Here is a 24,344-nt window from a genome sequence, read left to right on the forward strand (position 1 = left end):
GGCTGAACAAAAATCTTTTCCACTTCCTTAACTTTTATATTATAAACTTATAATAATATTAAAACCAAGCCAATTTCTACATTATTGCTTATTTGACTTCTATACACCATTTTTGCATTTATTTCTTCAAATTTATAAACTTTCTTTGTAAATACTATTTCTAGGCTGAGGCCACAGTAGATAGACTCCTTTCCGGCTGAACGTTTCTTTTCCATTCATGAGGAATTATTGAATATATTCTTCCATTTCTTCTTTACTTAAACCCTTTAAAATAGAATAAGCATCCTTTTTCAATGACCCCTTTTCATCACAGATATGGTGAAGTCGATATGTATTTTTCAAAAACAAATTTTCATCAAATAATGTTTTGCCATCCAGCTAAATATATTTATTGTTATACAAAATTTCATTTCCCTTGTAATTGTCTTCTGCTTTAACATAATTTTTCATATCCGTCCATGTTTCTGTTAAACCTCGGTAGAAGGTAGGTAGCTTGATATTCACACTCTTGTCCCAGTACTTACAATAAAAAAATGAATTAACTCCCATTGGTCTCATCAAATATTTGAAGTATTTTTTCCAATTAATACCCTGTTTTCCTGTAACAAGCCTTTTTATCCACACTATTTTCTGTGCTTTCACAAACAGTCTGAAATTCATCCTTTTGAGTCCCCCTTGCGAATAGTCTAAAGCTATTATGGTATTTTTAATTTTGTTTCTACTTTTCCACACAAAATTGAAACTTATACCTTCGATCTCACTATGTACCCACTCTTAAACTGGCATCAATGATGTTTTATATATCAATTTGGAATAGCCATATATTTTCCTTAATTGAATTTTTCCCATTAATGTTAAATCACGTCGCTTCTACCAATGAAATAATGTTTTGATTTTACTTAATATTTCTTTGTAGTTCATTTTTTCCTTGATATCTTCGTGTATCGAAAAATAAATTCATGATATCTTAACAATATCGGCTTGCTTCCAAAAGGGAAAATTATGAGTGAAAAACTGTGGGCCTAAAAGTAATATAAACGTCTTGTCATTGTTTATTTTTAATCGTGATATTTAAAAAATGCTTAAAAAATGCGTTCAGTCTCCTTAAATGAAGGTAAGTCTTTAATAAAAAGCGTTATATCATCTGCGTACAAAACTTGTTTTAATTCTGTTTTTCCAAAACGGATCCCTTTTACCTGATGACAATTCCTACATGTAATCATGTGAGCTAAAATTTCGATACACAAAACAAATCTCGGCTGTCGATTGCGTGATGGCGCCGAAAAATTAATATATAAATTTATTTCATACAAATTGCCATTAATTAATTATGCTCATTTATGCATGGGTTCGAGTCCACCCCGGCGAATGACTGCATGAAGCCAGTGCGTTGTGTGTAAACGTCTCTCCCATGTTTCATAGATGCAGGCTATGTTACAATGGCAAACACTCCGTCCCTCGGATAGGACGTTAAATGGAGACCCCGTGTAGAGGAGAGTCACCACCTTTGCACGTTAAGAACCCACTGCACTATTCGTATAAGAGTAGGGGGAAACCTCGGTGTAGTGGTCCACCTGCACTCCCCAATCGTTGAACTTTGTCGGGGACTCTTTTTAGATCGTAAACAGCATGAAATAAATCCATTTAGACCAGCAAAATTAAAAGTAATCAAAATTTATGATGTTGAAAAGAAAATATGCTTTGGATTTGTACAAGAAATCACGTTTTTAAGCAATTTTTGTCAGACATGGAGTTAGTAAATGTAGCGATAATTTCGGAACTGCGTACCCGGGCGTCGCAAGTTTGGTCTCAAGTGATGTGCAAGGGGGCATAACTAGATGCGAACGCGAAGCACGAGCTGTATCTTAATGATATAATGATAAGAAAAAAAGTGAACTCTCCAAACACCGGTTGATGCAAGCAGAGCATATATATATATATATATTTTAACCAAAACAAATAGTGAGAGTGCAAAGCGCCAGCAGATACCATGATACTGTCCAGAAAACATGGAAAAGCTAGTCCTTGCCAGCTTTAGTTAAATTCATGAGGAGGATACATGAATATATAAATATATATGCAGAGGTCCATCCAAAATGTGAATAGCAAGCCAAATATTGTTGAATATACTGTCTTGACCTAGAAATATATCAAGCGATGTTTGGAATCCTGAAGATAAAATGTCTTGATGTATTTCTCTAATACATTGAAATTTCCATAAAACCTAAAATGATGGGGCAACCCCCCCCCAAAAAAAAACTTCTCCCTTTTTCTTCACTTCACTAACTTCTTCACCTTGTCATCCCTCATCTTTCTCATACCCATTCCATTTCCTTAAAAAAATAACCAAATATTAAAGAAAGTAAACGAACTTTACCGCATACATTCGTATTTCCGAAGCTTCGTAATTCCGAAGGTTCGTATTTCCGAAGGTTCGTATTTCCGAAGGTTCGTAATTCCGAAGGTTCGTCAATCCGAAAACGAAATAAGGTTCGTAATTCCGAAGGTTCGTCAATCCGAAAGCGAAATAAGGTTCGTAATTCCGAAGGTTCGTCAATCCGAAAACGAAATAAGGTTCGTAATTCCGAAGGTTCGTTAATCCGAAAACGAAATAAGGTTCGTAATTCCGAAGGTTCGTTAATCCGAAAAAAAATAAGGTTCGTTAATCCGAAAACGAAATAAGGTTCGTTAATCCGAAAATTGAATAAGGTTCGTATTTCCGAAAATGAAAATTATTCATTTTGGTAACAAACACGGATAATAATAATAATAGCTGGGAGAACAGTTTTCAGAACTGAAGTGGCTTCCCTGGGTAAATAATATAATTTTTATCATTTTAGGCCTACATGAAATTTCCAAAAGTTTGAGCACGTGATTCGCTGGCAACATCTCACAAGGATGCCCTTTTAACAGTAATTGACCAAATAGGCGAATTTTACATTTTCCCCAAAACCGCTTGCTCGCTACGCTCGCAGAAATGAAACGTAATATATAACTTACCAATCAGAGATCACTTAATTTTTTTGGCTCAACTTAATTACTACAAAACACACAACCTCTTTACACAGCTGATAATCTTATGGCGAAAATATCCGTTTGCACCAAAATGCCCCTATTGGCCCCTTCATGGCTAACTGCAGAAAGTTCTTAAAATGTCCCCTTTAGATCAGGTCAGAGCTTATATTTAAAATTTCTGTTCGCGCTTCTTGCTCGCAGTTATTATCTAGTTACATAGGCATCTCGTTTTGAAGATCACAAACATATTGCCCATCATATAAAAAAAATATAGCTCGCGCTCGCATTAATTTAAAAAGGGTTTATCATGTTATTACAAATTTACTTTATTTCATAAGTATGTAGCTAATTATTGACTGTTAGGACTAACCTTTCTAAAAACAAACAAAAATCAACTTTAAGCAGCCGATCGAGGAAAATATGGCCGAAAAAAAGCCCCCCCCCCAATTTGACAAAAGTTGGATCCGCCGGGAGGGAGGCAGGGGGCACTTGCACCCCAAAAATGAAATGAAAAACAGGGAAATGCATATTTTTCCAAAAATGGGAAAGATCCTTTTTCAAAAATAAATATGCTGTTTTTCATGTTTTCGAAATAAAATACTCTTTTTAAAGTAAAGTTTTCAGGCTGGAAATATTGCAAATTTTCAGCTTGCGCTTCGCACTCCAAGTTATTTGATTGGTGAAATATGTATCCTAAAGAGGTCACTAAATTCTTTCTTTAAGATTCCTTTTCTGGTCAGTATGTTTAAGCTCGCGTATTGCGCTCGTGTTAATTCTTTAGTTAGATGTACATATTTTTAGTGACAGCAGAAATCTGCTCGGATTTTTAAAAACTTATTTCCATTTTTATTGAAATACCCTTAAGTTTTAGCTTGTGATTCACGCTCGCAACACCTCGCAATAATGCCATTTAAAGAATAATTGACCCCCAAAACGAGTTTTACAACTTCACATTTGATTTTTTTACCAAGCCGTTCGCTCATTATACTGTCTCTCGAAAATAAAGGCTAAATATACATTTTGCCATAATAAGAAGTCATTTCAATTTTTTTTTATAATCTTAAGGTGAAAATATCACCAAAGTGCCCATGTTGGCGTAAGAGTTTCATTTTGTGGCTTTACCCCCCCCCCAAACGAAAAGTCGTTTGGCCGCCCTTGCCTTCCCATCCTCATAACAATTGAACGGCAAGTGTTCACCCCACCCCCTTTCCTCTGCCTCTGCTTTCCCGGTTTTCATTTTTCGGATTAACGAACCTTATTTTGTTTTCGGATTAACGAACCTTATATTCTTTTCGGATTAACGAACCTTATTTTCTTTTCGGATTAACGATCCTTATTCCGCTTTCGGATTAACGAACCTTATTTCGTTTTCGGATTAACGAACCTTATTTTGTTTTCGGATTGACGAACCTTATTTCGTTTTCGGATTAACGAACCTTATTTCGTTTTCGGATTAACGAACCTTCGGAACAACGAACCTTATTTCGTTTTCGGATTAACGAACCTTCGGAACAACGAACCTTATTTCGTTTTCGGATTAACAAACCTTTGGAACAACGAACCTTATTTCGTTTTCGGATTATCGAACCTTCGGAATAACGAACCGTCGCGTCGGAATAACGCCACAAATGTTCGGATTAACGAACCCTTTTTCGTTTTCGGATTAACAACATCGAGGTATAGGCAATTTACGCGTTTCGGAATTACGAACCTTCGGAATAAAGAACTTTTGGAATTACGAAGCTTCGGAATTACGAAGTGTAACCGAACTTTACAGTCATGTTCATAATTGAAAAAAAAAATCAAAACTCAGCTCGAAATGATAAAAATCTTTTACGATTTGACGGTATCTTGCATTGAAATATTTTTTTTATTCTTGCATTAAAATGATGTTCCCCAACCGCTACCAACTGAAACTGACTGATCCCTATGGAAGAATATGCGAATTCCCAATTGTGATTTAGGTGTCAAATGTTGTAACATCCCGTTTATGTATCTTATAGGTTCAGAATCCATTTTATTTGTACCAATATAAAATAAAACCGAAATCTGCTGTTACAAATGAATAAAATGAAATTTCCCATGATAACAAAACGATTTTTTTCTGAATGGATACTCTCTGTTGTTTAGGAAATTTCAGAGTGACAAAAAATAAACATATGGAACATTAAAAGTGCATTATATAAATATATGAATAGAAAGTAAATGATAACATGCAGCTATGAATTCTGCTTTTTCTTTTTAATTGGGAGCCCTGAATCCTGGACCATATGCTTGCTGATATATACATCATTTGGACTCTGTCGCTGTACCACGCTGCATCTGTTTCAGTCCGGTGAAAAAATAAAGATGACAGGATGGTAAAGAGAAATGACGATGGGTCAATATATTGTTTGATTTTAATTTCATCCTGCCAGAGATGTAAACAAACGAGTGCTCTTCAATCTAAAACTATCGATTGATTCGAAAGCAGAGCATTGCACTTACAATTTATTAGGCTTGTTTTAGAAATTGATAATATAAACGCACATTATTGGATATTATCATTAAACAAAATCGTGTTCATCATATTCAAATATTGAAAATAAGATCGGTTAAGGGCCTCAATTATCAGCACCATATTCAATTTTCATCAACAGCATCATCTGACATGTCACCATCTCCATAAGATTCTACTTCTTCGCAATCATTACCACGTGATCCCATGGGTTGCTACGGAGGCCAATGCATAACACCTCTTGATGTAATAATGTATAAAATAGTGAAGGACAAAAATCCTGACACAAAAGAATGAAATGAGGACATAACAAGGAAAAATAAGAAATGAGGGTGTAAAGTGGAGTAACTCAACAATAGCTCGAAAGAACCAAATTAATGACGTCATGTTTTTTTTCGTCTTGCCCCGGCCCCATATCCTAATAGATGCCCTGGTGCCTCCTTTGATGATCAATATAATCTGAATAATGATCATCAACAGATCCATGGTAGCCACAACCAATTCTAACGCCATTTCTATTACAGTCAATATCTCACCAACATCAACGTGACGGGCTTATCATCTTCCAAATTACCTGCCCTGGCAACCAAATTCTTTCTAGAATAATACCTTAATATGTCGATGATAACTAAAAGAGCTCCGATGTGTCATTCCTCTTTCTTATGATTCATCAATGTTGCCGTCTGTAGTACATATCGATTCCATTCGACTTTCATGCACTCATTTTTGAAGAGTCGTACTAGGCACATTTCTTCTTTTTATCAAGATATTCCCCTTAAATTTTTGTTTCATTTCTAATTTAGTATTACAATCTCTTTTCAAAATATACACAACAAAAACGTAAGTCCCCCTTAAACATCAATAATTTCCGAACCAATGCTAGTTTTTAATATATTTTTACATGAACGTGTAGGGAATTTTATAAGCTACCCTCTGAGTGAATGTTATGGACGTATTTTACGTCATGCTTCAGTGAGCTCCGTCAGAAGGCAAAATTGTCACTTTTCAAAAGTCACAAGCCAAATATCATGACTTTGATTCCATTTTATTGGAACTAATTCAACATTTTCATCATAAAAATAGTCAGAAGGCTTGTAAAAGGTACTTTCGAAAAGACGATACAACTTTTTCGGGTAAATGTCAAGGTTGAATGAACACAAGTCCAAATTTGCTATAATTGGATTTTATTACACATTTTTATCAATAAAAATGATGGAATATGATGACAGTTATTTTGGGGAAGATTGTCTTCAAAAATATTCAACGTTTCACGATTCAATGAACATTTATTGAAAACAAAAAATACTATTTTCGAATATCATAGGCAAGTATTGTTTCATTTTGGAAACTGAAACTAATCTTTAATCAAATTTTCGCTATGTTCATGACCAATTAACATGTGTCAATGATTCAAAGCGTTTAATTAAACATTCACGCTTGAATGAACATGTGGAATGTGATTGGCTCTTTTTTACGCTATTGGAAGAAATGCAATTTGTAACTATGGATATGTGTCACAAACCTTTTTGCATGGTTCATTTGATTTGATTTCATGAAAATCCCGATGTCTAATGCATCAGTGAGCACACAATATTCGAAAATTATGCAAATGAGAAGAAAGTTCAAGGCCTTGGCCCCACTCTGTGCCGTATCGAGTTTTTATTTTGGTGTGCGTGCCTATTGGATAGTGTTACTCTGAAGCCATGTGAGAAGTTTCATAAAATAACTGTAGGCAGAAGAAGCAAAAACTGTCCAAGAAACAAACCCTCATTTCCTATTTGTTAAAATTTTGACTTCCTCTCTCATAGACTTGTATACATTATGGGTGCATATGTTTTAGAGTAAGTAACCCGATTCAATATGGTGGAACTTTTTTTCATGGCTGTCTTGTCATTTGGCAGTAATGTTTATAAACCTATGGGCAGAATTCTGTGCCAAAATGAAATCGATTTGTTTATTTATGGATGAGTGAGCACGCATCAAAGTGGGGAAAATTGGTATTTTCAATGTCACAGACTCATTTTGAAGGGTAGTAATGTGAAAATTGGGAGCAAATTCGATTTCAAATGAGACTTAAATTGTTGTTGTTTTTATCATCCATCATTTCTATGACCATACACTTTCCGAACTTTTAGCAATTTCTTGGTTGAGCGAGCACATTCCAAAACTTAGGAATGAATACTCTTTAGTCTTTAAAAATGAACGCCATAAAATGTGCGCAAATGAATGTTTGCTTTCAAAGGTCTTTCCAAGTGCACCCATCAGTTTGTATTGGTACCCATGAACTGGCAACTGTTCAATCAACCAAAATTCTAGGAGTCATTAACCAAAACAACTTAAAATGGGACCAAAACACAAATGATATCATAAAGAGATCAACAGCAAAATTCACATGCTTAGATTATTGAAACGCCATGGTCTTCCCCAAGACGATATGTTGACAATATAGCCTATATATGTTATTAGGCCCGTGCTGGAATATGCAGCTCCTGTATGGAACGGGGGACTCACCAAAGAGCAGATCACAAGGTTAGAAAGAGTTCAGAAAAGGGCTTAAAGGGTAGTTATGGGCACACGCTACTCTACTTACGATAATGTCTTGGTGGAATTGAAGCTTCAATCACTCTCTGATAGAAGGGAAGATTCGAGTTTGAATTTCTTTAAGAAAACTCTACTCAATACAGACCAATTTGAATCGTTTTTCCCTCCAGATAATCCAAGATTCTTGAGACGTAAACCCCTAATCCCTGAGCCAAAATGCAAAACTAAACGAATGCAAAATAGTGCATTACCGTAATAAGTGATGAGTGAGTATGCTACTTGTTCCTTCCTACCTGCTCTTTGGACTTGTCAATCCCTTAAATGCTTGTGGTTTCGTGTCTCACTTATCCCTTTGACTCTTTATTACCTTTTCTATTTCTCCATCCTTCCCCTCATTCTGTTTCTACTACTTCTTCCCTTTCTTTCTTCATCCTTTTTTCCCTTCTTCATCATTTGATTCTTTTCAATATCTCCTTCCCTTTTCTTTTACCCTTGCTTCTTCTTTTCACCTTTGGTCTTTGCCTGTTTATTCATTTTCCTTCTCATTATCACAGTCCTTCTCTTCACGTATCATTTTTTTCCTCAATTCTTTCTCCTTTTTCGCTTTTCTCCATTTTCTTTTTCACACAAACGTTATACACTCTATTTTCATTTTTTTGTTGCTTAACGATGTAATCTGGTACAATACAGACAAATTCTACTCTTTTTTTAACTTCACAGTTTACTATGTTGAAATCTAATTATCTATAACTTAAACAGTTCAGTTCTTATAGTAGCCTCGCTACCGTTCTCTCTTGTCCTTCTTTTGTTTCGTTATATATTTACGCTGTATTCCAAAATAAGTTGTTTTCACTATTGATCAATTACTCCATCTCGTTTACTATGCTATTGTTCTTGTTTGTTTGTTTGTTTTTTTATTTTTTTTTTCATCCGCCTTATTTAATTGCTGCTTCGTTTTTTTTATCTTCTGTCCCTTTTCTCCTCACTCTTGTTATTCTGCCTATATTTTTCTCCTTATCCTTCATCTCTTTTGTATTCATGTATTTAATTTATACCTTAATTGTATATGATCTGGTACTTTTTTTGCATAATTTGTATGTCTCATCTATGACTTTGTATTTTTTGCTTTAGTTCTGTGATTATTGTAATTGATGTTAACGTCATATTGAACACATTTTGTCTTATAAGTTCCTCTTTGTGTACCATATTTATTTTTTATTGTATTATGTTTTTGTTGCTATATGCCACACTTTGTTTATTCCTTATGATTTCAATCTTTTATATTGTAAAAACTTTTTGTAATTCGACTCTGTGCTGTAATGAAAGTTTTTATCTAAATAAACCATTTTGAATTGAATTGATTTGAAACTGCATAAATGTATTGTTTTCCTAACAATTTCTCATGACCATGGTAAATTCATGGACAAATCAGTGGCGGATTCAGAACTATAAAATGGGGGAGGGGCCTATAATCGGGGGAGCTACCAACATTTTCAAATTTTAATATGACATAACAAGTTGTATAGGATACCACCAAAAACCCCTATGATGACACGTCACAAAACAGGGGCCGCGGAACGGTTTTGAAAATGTGGGGAGGGGGAGGGGAGGAGCTGAGCCAAAAGAAGGGGGGCTGACCATGCAAAAAATAACAATTGTATGGTCATTTTTACATTTTTCTACATGCTTTTGGACAAAAAGTGGGGGCTGAGCCCCCCCCCCCCCCCCGCTTCTGCGGCCCCTGCAATATTGTGCTCACTCAACCATGAACATACGATATCAAAATTGTGTGTGGAGTTTCTAAATGATGGATAGTAAAACAGCATTAACACAATAAAATTCACCTAAAAACAACTATTGCCCAAATTTGTATTTGCACAATCTGAAAAACGACTCTTGTGAGTTTCAAAAATGGTCATTTTTAATTCAATCTTCCATTACTCATGCACGACTCAACCGATCAATCTCATTTTCCCCAGGAGTTGCTTAATGAGTGTAGAAAACCACCTACGGAATATCATATCTCAAAATAATTCTGTTCAAAAGTTACAGCAATTTGATTGAGGGGGACTTACTTTTTTGTGTATAGATAGTGATCTTGGAGGAAAAGTTGTTTATCAGCAAACTGGATTTTCTTTCAATTGCAGTGCCATGATTTAGACAGCTGCAACGGAATTTACAAATGATTAATACATAAAGGAATATATCCGAGAGAGGTTGCAGTCACAGCTGTACAAAACAAGCCGAAGGCAGGATATTTCAATATTCCTTATTATGTACTCTTACAGATGTGAGTAATGTTTTACATCGATTTTTTCCCCTTTAAGTCGATATTTTTCTTACTATAAAAAGAAATACTTGTTTTCGTACAACATTTTAAGAATTAAATGCCATGACTACCACTATCTCATATCTTGGACATTCAAAGCAGATACCGATGATATGATTTATCGCACTACGTGGGCTTCTCAATCTTGACATAAAATCAATGCAATTTTCTTCTTTCTTTCATTCCTCGTTTTTCTTGTTTGATATACATTATTGGTACCGTGCGTGTACATGATGTAAATGGCGTTTTAATCCATACGAAATGGGGCCATACTTATGAATTTATTCACCGACAGATGGCGGTAGTACAAAATCATTGAAAACGTCGTTGACCCCCGGGACAAGCTAGAGATCTATCGAATAACTGAATGAGATTGAGTTGAATACTCGTTGATCAAACACAGAAAATCGAATATTATTTTAAATATTCGCTAATTTACAATTCGATAGTTTCAAAATGTAATTTTGTAATAAAACTATCGTTCTACAAATTCAATGAATTCAAGTGGTTTGAAGGGTTTTTAAAATGATTTTTTGCAATAAAATCATCAGTTTTAAAAAAAGAAGGAAACCATTTTTCCTCTCAACAATCACAATTATCCCCATGACCAAGAACACGTGACAACTGTTTATTTTCTTTCTGTGTGCATCTTTATTTAACTGCACGCTGACATTACTTTTATATCAAAGGTTAACGCGAAACCTTTTAACTTGATCTCAATTGAGCATTCATGTGCACATTTGTATAGTCAACATGACTACAGATACACCGTTCAAAGAACGACTTCATATCAATAATTGGTGGATCAAAGTGTTTCTATCAGAACTTGTTGGAACGTTTACATTGGTGGTAAGTTGACCTTTCTCCATATTTTATACTAACTAATTTTATCATAATAATATGATTAGATGATACACCAAGTTGTTGAGAGAAACACGAGCTCGGTTTCATGACTGTTCTTGTTTTCTTCATTCGCCTTGAGCACTCCGTAGGGCAAATGCGGCATATAGGTATCTTGTTAGACAGGAATAACTGTTACCAAGAACGTTGTCGATCCCCAGAAAGTTTTATTCATCTGGGGGAGGGGGTGATATTACGTAATAATACAAAGCGCCATTCCCCCCATGAGTAGAAAGGGCAAGCGGATCGACGCCCATTGTTGCCACTATTTGGTTTAATGTTTGTTTGTTTGTTTGTTTTTAATCACCGAAGGAAAAAAAAGAAACCTGGCAGCGGAGTTTGTTGTTTACAGTTAGGCTTTTATCAAGACTTTCCAATTAGAATTTTCGATATTCCCGCCAATTAATGCGAGCGACAAATTCCGAACGCACTCACAAAGACAATTAGCGATATGAAGACAAGCTCAAAGTAGCGGCACGAATCACGAAATACTTTAAGACTCGGGTAAAAGGTATATAAGGATGATGACTTCATTCAAGATAATAATAATAATAACTGTTATTTATATTCGCTATACACAAAAAGTATCACAACGCTTACAATTGTCAGCGATAAAAAACAAATATTAATCTTAAGTAAAAAAAAATAATATGATTATATTTATTAAATTGTATCAACTGTTGGTGTTCTCAACTGCGCCAGATGAGGTCTGGTGGCCTCTTGCTTGCTGCTTTACGATGGCCAAAAAAAGGATCGGTGATGACTATATAATTTTGATCATCATTTGAAAGAAATTAGCACTCACTACGGTCTAAGGTAAAAACAAAATACATGTATATCTTTTGTCAAGTTGGATGTAATTTTTTAAACTAAAAATGTGATATTTTATGTACAGAAAACGATCCCCAAAATTGGGTAGCGCAGAAGGTTAGATCTCGCGTTACTGCTAATGCGTTGTCTTTACGTACGGGCCTCCATGACAGCAGTCTCTGTATTGGTGAGTGGAGCCAGCGTAGGTCAGCGGAACAACCAGTTTACAGAAACTGAAGCTTTTGGTATAAGTATCACACATACTATTAGGTTATATGAACCAGAGCATTGGCGCATAAATAATTATTATCGTAATACCTACATATAGACTAAATTACGATAAAATACATTTTCATGAATGGGGAATCATGAAAAATGACAATGAGATTTTACGTTCTTGATTTGCGAATATTAGTAAAAAAAAAAAGAAAAAAGAGGCCGGTCATCTCCACAGTTAATGAATATTCTTTATATCCTAATATGATGAATCAGCTAATACATTCGGTCCAAACATATAAACAGTCCCGTGCATGCACTTTGTGTGCAGCTTCTTGACTCACTAGAAAGTGTAATGCAATTTCTTAACCAACACATTTCCATTGACTATACAGTCTTAACAGACTTATTTTCAAGCGCACAATCTTCAAAATTCTAATTCATTTTTGGCAAGTTTTTTTCTTACTTCAATCCCCTGAACAAAAGCCATGTTTTTTAATGTATCAATAAATGTAGCCAGAAGTCTAAATATGTGCTTACCCCCTTTTCTAATGAAATGATGAGTATTATTCTTTCTTTACCTCGCATTTGTATCAGGCCTTTATATTTGCGGGTTGTAAATTGAAATACATTGGTGCTCAAAAGCAAACCCCACCAGAAAATGATCATATCATATCATATTTGAATGTTCAGGTTCTGCAATATTTAAGATAATTGATTGAAAAATTCGGGTGACAAACTATTACATTCAATAAAGTTTGTTTAACATTGTAGTGTTGTCTTAAATCGTATGAAGGAGTGCATTTTGTGGCGGGGTTCACTTATTCTTTGAGCACAAGTGTACTTGTATGAAAAACATAAACATGCTGAATCATAATATTGAACTATATTAATAGGTATTTTTGACATTGTACTCATTGTACCATGTATCCGATACCTATATCCTGTTTAGTTGTCGAGTCACTATTTTAGAGGAAGTTAATTACATGAGATAGAGGAAATCAGAAAAATAGAGTAAACGATTGTAAAGGAAACAAGTTTCCTATGTGATGGATGGCTGAGAATCAGGTGGGCGACAGCTTTGTTTCACAAATTGAAAGCCGTTTAGTTAAAATTAGTTTTAGTTTAGCATGTCATATAAATTATGCAGTAATGTTTAACATACGCACTCACACACTTTCTCTGTATTAAAGTATGGTTCTTAAAAATGATGTTCATAATATGTTTTGTATGCATAATCAAAATAGCATGGAGGGAAAACAATTTGAGAACAAGCCTATATTATATCATGAAATTTTCAGGCGAACAATGTTCTTATTTCTTAAGTAATGGATCAGAAATGTGTGAAATTCAATTTTTTACAGAAGTAATCATCCGTGCCGATAAAGTTTTGTAGTGTTATATATTCGGACTTCCTGCGCCATGTGAGGCATACCTCGTTAAAATATACTGGAAGGGCCTTTAAAACATAATTAATACGTTTTTTTAAGGCACATTTTGGTGAATTTACCAAAATGTGTAGGACATTATTTTCTTCGAGGATCATAATCTCAATTGTCCGTTCTCACTGCCAATACAATACTCTAGGCCTATACGTAAGGAGGTCAATGTGGTATCGACTAAACCCATTTGTCTAATCGCCAGTTAGTCTAAGCAATACCCATTTGGTCCATTTGCCAATATATTTTGTGAATCTCATTGGCATTTCATTTTTTCCTCTATTCGATCTACGAAGTATTTTGTTTTATTTATGTCAAATTCCAATTTTTCAGTTTCCATGGTATTTCACATAATTTCAAAGTTATCATAGCTATAAATCTTTTCAAAATGGACACCGTTATGCTTTTGTATTCATGATATTACTAATACATATGAAAATCATACAGTAAAGTCATATTGTTAGTAATTTTAAATAATGTGAACCCAACCCCTTCCAACATTCTCCCACTTCATTGACCCAACCCATCCCTGAAAAAAAAAACAATTGACACGTACAACTTAAAAGAATGATCCGGGCTGGAAATATATGTTTATGAAAAAAATAGCGTTCAATGCACAAAGCAAAATATTGTATCAAAATCTAAACAAGTAGGCCTAGTCGGCTGGGTGCAACTGACATGCTATTCACATTTCTGACATAATTTCCAGTTAGAAATTACTCTGTTCTAGTAAAATACGACTAGAAAATAGTCAAATATTACTAAAATAACAGTTGTTCCCAGCTGACCATATGAAATAATAATTCTTGGCTGACCATGGTGATCCAATATAAAATATGTTACAAAAAATACTTTTTTACCCATTTTACCCCATTCGCATAATTGGGCAGGCCTTATGACATGCGACCATATTATCTTTGCTCCAGAATGATTGTCAAATTTTGTTTTAAGGTGTTTAATAAAACTGTCCATATTGTCTAAAAAGTGCAGGCATATCCCGTTTTAATTGCACATTTTGGTAACAATAGTTTCCATCGTGATTAGGTCCATGGATACGCTAACATATTGTACCCACAAGTTGTCAAATTTTCCTTCTAAATAAAGTTCATTACAGATGGCGCTATAGCAAGGACCGTCCTGAGCGGTGGAAAAGCGGGTGGTGCTCTGTCAGCTAACATTGGTTCTGCTCTTGCTGTAACTGTGTCCATTTATATTACCGGAGGAGTTTCAGGTTTAGTATATTGTTTCCCTAAACACTATACGCTAAAGAGAATGCGGTTGTACTCATCTGCGCCCAGTGGATTAGTCTCCGGACTTTGAAACAGAGGGTCGTGGGTTCAAATCCCAGCCATGGCGTAGTTTTCCTTTAGCAAGAAATTTGTCCACATTGTGCTCCAATCAACCTAGGTGAGGTAAATGGGTAACTGGCATGAATTTATTCCTTGAAATGCACTAAGCGCTTGAAGGCTGCTTGAGCTACAGCCGGGGAAACAATATCTCGTTTTGAAACGCATAGAGAGGCTATTCATAATGTGATGTGCACTGTACAAGCAGGTTTTTTTTCTCTCTCTCTCTACAAAACTTCCATTACATTGTGTATAAAAATCTTTAACATACAATTTTTCCTATTATATTCTATTTTTTGTTTATGGAAGTTGAATGAGACAAGAGGAAGAATAAAGAAGTTTTGAAAGATTTAAACTTTGTTTATATTTTTCTCGAATATTCAATGACGGTATGGTGCCAAATCTTCCAAAACCTTCCGGGAATATGAATAATTTTGTACCAATATGCAATCATATTTTCCGAAGATGTCAAAAGTGTCTCTTTGTCCCACTTTTCTATTAGGCTAGACTGGAGTCTTAAATGATCAGTAAGTCATTTTTTAAATGATCGGTAAATCAATTTCAGAAAATAAAGTAAAATATATATTTTTTTTTTATGGAGGTAATATCAAGCGTTCCTCTTAATTCATTTGTTTATCAATATTCTAGTTGACGAATCATCCATCATTTCCCCTTTTATTTCCTACTTTTAAAAAGTATTTATTTTTTGATGCGGCGATTTAAGAGGCAGAACGAACAACTAGGACAGAATATAAAGGCCTTTTGTTGACATTCGAAGGATTCAAAGTCTGTCATTAGTGAAAAAATGTTATGTACTTAAAATGCAGGTGGTCACATTAATCCTGCGGTAACCCTATCGATGTGTAGCCTTGGTCGGCTAAGATGGCTAGCTCTACCGGTCTACTGGATAGCTCAGTTTATAGGTGCTTTCCTTGGGGCTGCCCTAGTTTATGGGATCTACATCGGTAAGAAGCGTTTTTCTCTTAACCATCGTAAATCTCGAATATAAGAGTGTAGAGAAGGAAGGCGCAAAGCACATCATTTTTTTAGAAGAACAATTTCTTTAAAGTTCATCATTTTATCAATAACCTTATTGTCATCTTTATGTTTATTTTTAATTCTACTATTATCATATCAATTTATATTGTATAACACAAAGTGAGAGCACCATGTTGTATTTAAAGTAGAAGTGAGGTACTAGTAGTGGTAGTAGTGGTGGTGGTGGTGGTAGTAGTAGTAGTAGTTGTTGTTGTTGTATTAGTATTAGTAGTAGTTGTAGTAGTAGAAGTAGTAATAGCATTATAGAAATTCTCTTGGTGATGATGTTCATCATCATCATGACTGCGAACATCGTCACATATACATATCTATCTATCAGGAGAGTTGTCTAACAACATTTATACTACTGCTAATTATTTTCTAACATACTGTACCACTGATTCCATTGATGGGAGCTTTTAAGTTTTTTTTGTGAGAAACGCTTGACTTGCATTTTAGATTTTCTGATTGATCTCTGCATGCATTCGAGGGTAAGTTAAACAAGAATCATCCCCAGCTCATTGCTCTGATTTTATATATTTTTACAGATGGTATAAACCATATTGAGGGCGGACAGGCTAATCGTTCTCTTGCTACCGCTGGAATCTTTGCAACATACCCCGAACCATTTTTAACAATACAAGCAGGAGTTGCAGATCAGGTGAGTTGGTATATATTGTAGTCCCTGCATAGTTCAGGATGTGTAATATTGATCTCTATAGATTGATTAGAATCCCTCCACCGTTAAAACTTCCTAGAAATGACTTAAAGGTCAAGTCCCGCCCAGCAGAAAAAAAATGTTGATTTGAATAAATAGAGAAAAATAAACCGGAAAACAATAAAAATTTCTTTTAAAACGGATGTAAAATAACAAAGTTGGAGATGTTAAAATTTCGCTTATTTATCACTAAACAGTGATTCAAACAACTAAGTGACATGTAAATGAGACAGGCGATGATTTCAATCACTCACTATTTCTTTGGGGGTTTTTTTCTTCGAAATACAATATTTCCTTTTTTACAGATTTGACAATAAGAACCAACTTGACTGAACCGTATACTATATTAAACAACGGTAATTCAACATGCTCAGGGTGGAATTAATCGTCGTTTCACATGACAAAGAGGAGACAATTTTGAAAATTTCTTATTTCATATAATAAAATACAAAAGAAATAATGAGTGGATGACATCATCAATCTCCTCATTTGCATACCAACCAGGATGTGCATACAACTGTTTTGTGAAATTAAGCGAAACGTTAGAATGCCATAACTTTCTTATTTTATATCCAATTTTGATGAAACTTTATGCTTGCTGGATTTTTCTCGTTTAATTGAACTTTTTGTTGGGGTGGTCTTATCCTTTATAATAGAAAGTAAATGCCGTCATCAATTAATTCATGATGAAGTTTTTAAAATGTAAGTTAATGTCTTTTATATTATATCATAGATCTAGATCTGGTATATTAAAGTCAACTCATTTTTTTGAAATCTTAGCTAAAACCGATAATTCTGATGATAAATAACACAAAAAGGCATTTTGAGACAGTGTGTTAGTGTTACTTGGGAAAATGCCCATCTTATGTACTTCTGTGCTTATTTTGCTTATTTCTCAGTAATTAATTCGAACTGATTTTGAGAGCATTATCACACGTGGTATTTATCTTTAAAATCTTAATTAGAATTAGAAGAGTAGAGAAACAATACCCCGCATCAGGCCCACGCCCACACACCGAAACATAATACTCTTTTCTTTTCTTTTTTAAACAAGTGCACACCTAGTTACCAATAATGCATATAGCATTTCCATTTATTTGAAAGCAAGATGAAAGAGCTTTGTAGATTAAATGCTTTGCTCACGGGCATAGGTGCCGCGGCCGGGGATCGAACTCCGGACTTTCCACGTATAGCCAGGCGCCTTAGACCACTCGGCAACGGCACCTACAAACACACCCACTCACACACACACACATATATATATATATATACACATACATATACACACAAGTATATTATATATATCAGGGGTTCTCAAACTACGGCCCGCGGGCCGGATCCGGCCCGCAGAGCTTCTCAATCCGGCCCGCGAGACTCTGCTGGGATTTTTTAATCACTTTTAAGTCACAATATGAAACATAGCCCCTTAGTTCAATATGATAACATTGTGTATCCACGTAGACCTAACCGTAATAAAAGTAATGGCAGTCAAATTAATTTGACTTTTAAACAAAGTTTAGTGGAGTCTTTACTGTCTGTTCGATCTACTTTCTTATTGGATGACCAGCGCTGTTGTCACCATGTTTGGATCTACATACAGGTGCGAAAGTACATTTTCCATAATGAACATTTCAAAGAACTAACTCATACCGTAGTAGGAGCCAAATGGTTTTCAAATGGGGGTCTGGTCATGCAAAAAATCACAATCATAAGGTCAGTTTTAAGTTTTTGTACATGGTTTTTGAAAAAAGTGGGGAGCTGTCAGCCCCCCCCCCCTTCCACGGTCCCTGCTTGCCCCATCCACAACAGACATGGTATATTATTCATTCTACTTTGACTACAAAAAATATTGATACTTCAAGACATTATCTGTCTCCCCAATACCAGGTATGTATGGCTTATTTCGAAAGGGTGGGTGCTGTCGCGTTAGGGTGCGTCAACGCGAACGCGAAGATTCGTCCAAAGCCCCCCCCCCCCCGGTTTGGCCGAAAGGGTGCGTTGGGAGCGCCACGTCGCGTCGCGTTCACTGGAACGCGCCCTTTCGTCCAAAGCCCCCCCCCCCCCGGTTTGGACGAAAGGGTGTGTTTAATAATAATGACTAAATAAATACAAATATTTATAAGAAAGCTGAACAAACAAAAAAGACGAGTGATATGTGAAATTTGCAAAGGAACATAAATCATCATATGGCACAAACATTTTTTTTAAGGTAAAAAAAAAACGATGACGGCATGCTGCATGAGGATTTTTCGGTGGAAATTTTTTATGGTGTAATATTGATACATGTAAAAATTATGACTGATTTCAAGGTTCTTTCAAATAAAAAAAAGTAACTTACCTTCAATTTTATACTTTGCAGGTGTATATCTATTACAAAGGAAAACATTCGTATACCTGGAGATATTTGGTGTCCCCCAAATTATAAAACTTACGGCAGATGTGTCCTGGAAGGGCAAGGCCAAAATTGATGTCGGGTCAGCATTCACAACGGTTAACTCTGCAGACCCTACCTTACTATATTTTACACTTGAGACCCTGCCTCAGTATATTTTGTGAGATGTATCTGTTGTGTATGTGTGCGTGTTGTGTGTATAATAATTATAATAATATGTGCGTGTTGTTTGTATAATAATAATAATAATACTTATAATAATAAAAATAATAACAATAATAATAATTATAATAATGATAATAATAATAATTTTCACCCCAAAGAGTGAATTTATGGAAATGAATTTGGAGTGAAAAATTGGCGCCAAGTGGCTTATTGCAAGGGTGTGTATCTGATTTTATTATTATTATTATTATTATTATTATCATTATTATTATTATTATTCTTAGTTGAACTTTCTTTCTTTTCCTCAAATTGTCAATGCTTTAAATGATTGAAAATCCACTATTTTACGTGCAAATTGGCAATGTTTGACAAAATACCTTATATTCAGCTTTCTTATAAATATTTGTATTTATTTATTCATTATTATTAAACACACCCTTTCGTCCAAACCGGGGGGCTTTGGACGAAAGGGTGCGTTCCAGTGAACGCAACGCGACGTGGCGCTCCCAACGCACCCTTTTGGCCAAACCGGGGGGCTTTGGACGAATCTTCGCGTTCGCGTTGACGCACCCTAACGCGACAGCACCCACCCTTTCGACATAAGCCGGTATGTATAGGTACAATCTAGATTCGTTTTAATATGTTTTAAAGTTCTACAATTTGTTATCATTAATATTGACTTTTGCTGTGTTTTGAAATCTTTTCTAATTATGCCTGCGTTCCATTTGAAACTGTTATAAATTTGTTAGATTAAATGTTCCCAAAATAAGGGCCAGATTGCAAAAGAGGGCATCTAGGACCCTTCTGGTTTACTTGGAGTCTCATCTGGCCCTTCAAAGAAAAGGTTTGAGAACCCCTGATATATATCATTGCGTGGCTTTTTATAACTGAGTGTTACGAGTCATTCAAAAGACGCAGTAATACAATTCCCACCAAACCAGATGGGTGTTTCACAAAGTTATACGTAAGTTACGAGCGACCTCATGAACGACTTGTCATCCTTTCTCTGAAATCACGAGCATCAATGAAAATCTGGTGAACGAGAAAGGCTCTTTCGTACAGTCGCTCGTAACTTACTCCCATACTTGTATTCATCATGTTCATGTCTTATTTTTCTCGTTTTGATAGCTTGTGGGTACAGCTCTTCTGGTCGGTGGTATATTTGCAATCTTTGATAAACAAAACATCAAGCCAGCCGTTGGTCTTGAACCGATAGCGGTTGGTTTGCTTCTTCTTGCTGTCAATATATCCTACGGCTACAATGCAGGTGCAGCAGTCAACCCTGCAAGAGATTTTAGCCCGAGACTCTTCACCGCTGTTGTCGGCTACGGAGACGACATTTGGTTGACGTGAGTAATACATGTTGTGATATTTTCTAACCTGCAGGACCATACAAACACGCCCCTTTGAATGTAAAAAGCGAAAACATCAATATCATAATTGATTTACATAGCGCAATGCTGAACTAGTTCCTTACTTTCGCCTACAATCGGTATAAGGACGTAAATCTGGGAATAGCAGCTAAATTTCTTAGAAAAAAATATGAAGTAGCTCCAAGAAATATGAAAGCAAGCGACATGAAAGTTTCAGTGTCCCTCGAAGGGGGTAGAACTTACATCAAAATAATCTTGACAAGCAGAAAAGGGGACAAAACACCCTAATCGCGCTTTCGTCATAACCTCGTGGCGATCATGATGACAAATATTATATCAACCCGTGGTATGCCCTCTGTCGACAGCTTTATTTTTTTTTCTCCCTATTTCAAAAACAAGCGCCGATTTATAGCAATGCACACTCGATTATAATATTTGTCATTATTCGGCAGCATTTTTATTGTATTCATTTATCAATCTCATGTTTTATTAATCCAGTGAATAATGTGATTTACGGTAGAAAGTGTGTGATACCGTGTGACGAAACGTTCTTAACGGTTTTTTTTTCAAATAGTTTTTACGATATACATGGGTGGGTGGTGGGTGGTGTATGTGTGTCTTGACGTCTGATGTTATCCTGTTAGGCGTTTTTCTTTATAACCGCTCATCGAACGAACGGGTAAAAATGACACTTAACATTTCTTTCCAATATCAATGACACGGAGTATGAAGCAAGTCAAGAATTGTATTTCAATCTCATATCAAATCATCATAACGAAAGGATCAACTTTTGCATTGATTTTTTTTTCTTTTTTTTTAGAGCATCTGGCGACGAATTTTGGTGGATACCGCTATTCATTCCCTTCATCGGTGGCCCTATTGGAGCATGGTTGTACTATATAACAATAGAAGTTCACCATAGACCAGCAGAGAAAGTAAATGAGTCATTGCCACTTTTCCAAGCACACCGAACCACCATTGAATAGAAATTGTATCCATGATGATAACAATCCATAGATGATTCCACAAAATCCACATGTATGAAATTGTCGTGAAAATTATTCCTTTTCGAAATTTCGATGGGGTAGGGGGGTCATCAAATATTTCAGCCAAGGAAATTTCCATTTCAATTGCAGTGTCACGGTGTAGTGATTCTCTCTCTGACCCTAGTAGTATGCCGTATCTACCCTTTGTCCATTTCCATCCCATCTTTTGCCTCCCACCACTTCTAGGGTGAGAAAGCCTTGGTCCTAAAAGCCGGTGTTGAAAATTTTTTTATTGCATATACCCCCTATGTTGTATATTTGTCCTGTAAGTAATGTGCTTAGTTAATCGTAAGGGGCGTTCAAGAATTGCACATTCGGGGAAAGTCATTTAAAAATCGTGCTAACTAGTATTTGCCCCTTTTTAACCCAGATAAACTACATGTATTCTAACTTAATGTGCCTTGGTTAAATCTATATGGAGATTTACATATATCAAAATTTACAGTAACTGTCAAAAGAATACTGTTTAAAAATTATTGTTTCCTCAGATTCAAAATGTAAAGAATTAGTCCTTGTTAAACTTTGATGTTTTTGTGAATACTTGGGCTAGTTCAGTAGTTATGAAGTCATTTAGGAACAGGCTATACTTCAAATGGGCTAATTAGTTATTTATGTGCTAATATAGTCGGGCCCTATTGGAACGATTTTCTACCAGATTTTGAATTGTGGCTGTATTTCATCACGCTTCTCGGAGATATGACTTTAAAAATCCCCGATGAAATAAAACAATACTTCGACAACATCATTCGATACTCTATAAGGTGAGCCATCGACGTCATAACGCCAAGGTCCTGTTTGCATGATCTGACTGCGATCATCATGATAGGAAACTCGAGAACTTGCTTGAAAGTGACTCATTGGTCCCGTAATGTAACGGGTTGGTTGCATAAGTTATATGACGTTAAAGGACAAGTCCACCCCAACAAAAACTTGATTTGAATAAAAAGAGAAAAATTCAACAAGCATAACACTCAAAATTCATCGAAATCGGATCTAAAATAAGAAAGTTATGGCATTTTAAAGTTTCGCTTATTTTCAACAAAATAGTTATATGAACGAGCCAGTTACATCCAGATAAGAGAGTTGATTGACATCACTAACTCACTATTTCTTTTGTATTTTATTATATGAAATACGAACATATTTTTTTTCGTTATTGTCATGTGAAATGAAGTTTCATTCCTCACTGAAAACGTGGAATTCCATTATTTTAACATTTTGTGCTTCAGGCAAGGAGGTCCTAATCGTCAAATTCGTAAAAATTGAAATATTGTATAATTCAAACAATAAAAAACAAAAGAAGTAGTGAGTGAGTGACATCATCGACTCTCTTATTTGGATGTAACTGGCTCGTTCATATAACTATTTTGTTGAAAATAAGTGAAACTTTGAAATGTCATAATTTTCTTATTTTACATCCGATTTTGATGAAATTTTCAGCATTGTGCTTGTCTGATTTTTCTCTATTGATTCAAATCAACATTTTTCTGAGGTGGACTTGACCTTTAAGTCTGCATCATTCGAAGCCTCTTCTAAAAGAGATATGCACTTCATCATGTTTATGCCCTTTGTTAAGCTATGTACATTCAGGCTTATGCTTTCAGAATAATGTGTGCTGTGGATGCATAGAAGATAATCTTCTCCTTGTGTCTGAAGGAGATCATCACGATAATGTTAGGAATTTTCATCTCCATCATCAAGAAATTCCCCAAACATGACTTTGTTTGATTTTTTAAACAGAATGGAAGCGGATTTAACCTAAAATTTTGGAAAATCGAGTGAAAACAATGTAACAAACCATCCTATGTCATTTAAAGCTCCTCCAATTTCCTTCAAACTTTCAAGACCATTTGCAAACCTCTCTATATGCCTCATTGTACATGAAGTAGGTTTCTATATTGTGCGATCTATATTTGTAACCTGTATGCGCACATGCGTAATATAACACAAAAACTTTTTTAGAAATAAAATATATGGACAAAAATAAATACCAACTAAATTGGGCTTATTTCTCTCATCCTCTCATAGATATATACTCAAAATATTTGCAGCTCAAGGGGAAGATTATGTATATATCTGATTTGCTTATACTTAGATTTGACAAATTAAACTGGTACCACTGGAGAACATTATTACTTCTCCTATACCACTAATCATGATCCACCACTAGATTATATCATGGAATGTGTAATACCCTGAATAATGGACAAAGAGTAGGTCAAATGTTTGCAAATACACCCTTTTTCTAACGAAAGTCTCCATCTCGTTTGAATGTGCAATTTGATTTGAATTTGGCCCGGTGATTAAGTGTTTGCCTAATATTATAATCTTTTTGAACATCTTTAAACTATCATTGGAACCATTATGCAATACACCATGTGTGGAGGTTCACGCATCGGTGCATTAACACCGTGTAAAATCGGATTGGGATTTTACTACGGCAAAATATACTTTTTTTTATTAAATGTTGCAGCATTACATTTGTTAGATTGTTTCATATTGAAAGGCTGTACATTCCA

At 35.2% G+C, this 24,344-nt stretch overlaps 1 protein-coding gene across 1 annotated transcript; it reads left to right on the forward strand.

The window, feature by feature from the left end:
* The first annotated feature begins 11,135 nt into the window (after nt 1-11,135).
* On the forward strand, nt 11,136-21,765 carry LOC121415433 (aquaporin-9-like). The gene is made up of 6 exons (XM_041608636.1): nt 11,136-11,231; nt 14,852-14,978; nt 15,921-16,058; nt 16,680-16,792; nt 20,535-20,755; nt 21,600-21,765. The coding sequence occupies exons 1-6, from the start codon at nt 11,136-11,138 to the stop codon at nt 21,763-21,765; spliced, it is 861 nt and encodes a 286-aa protein (XP_041464570.1).
* The last annotated feature ends 2,579 nt before the right edge of the window (nt 21,766-24,344 follow it).

Source organism: Lytechinus variegatus, chromosome 5 (assembly GCF_018143015.1).
Source record: "Lytechinus variegatus isolate NC3 chromosome 5, Lvar_3.0, whole genome shotgun sequence".
NCBI classification, from domain to species: domain Eukaryota; kingdom Metazoa; phylum Echinodermata; class Echinoidea; order Temnopleuroida; family Toxopneustidae; genus Lytechinus; species Lytechinus variegatus.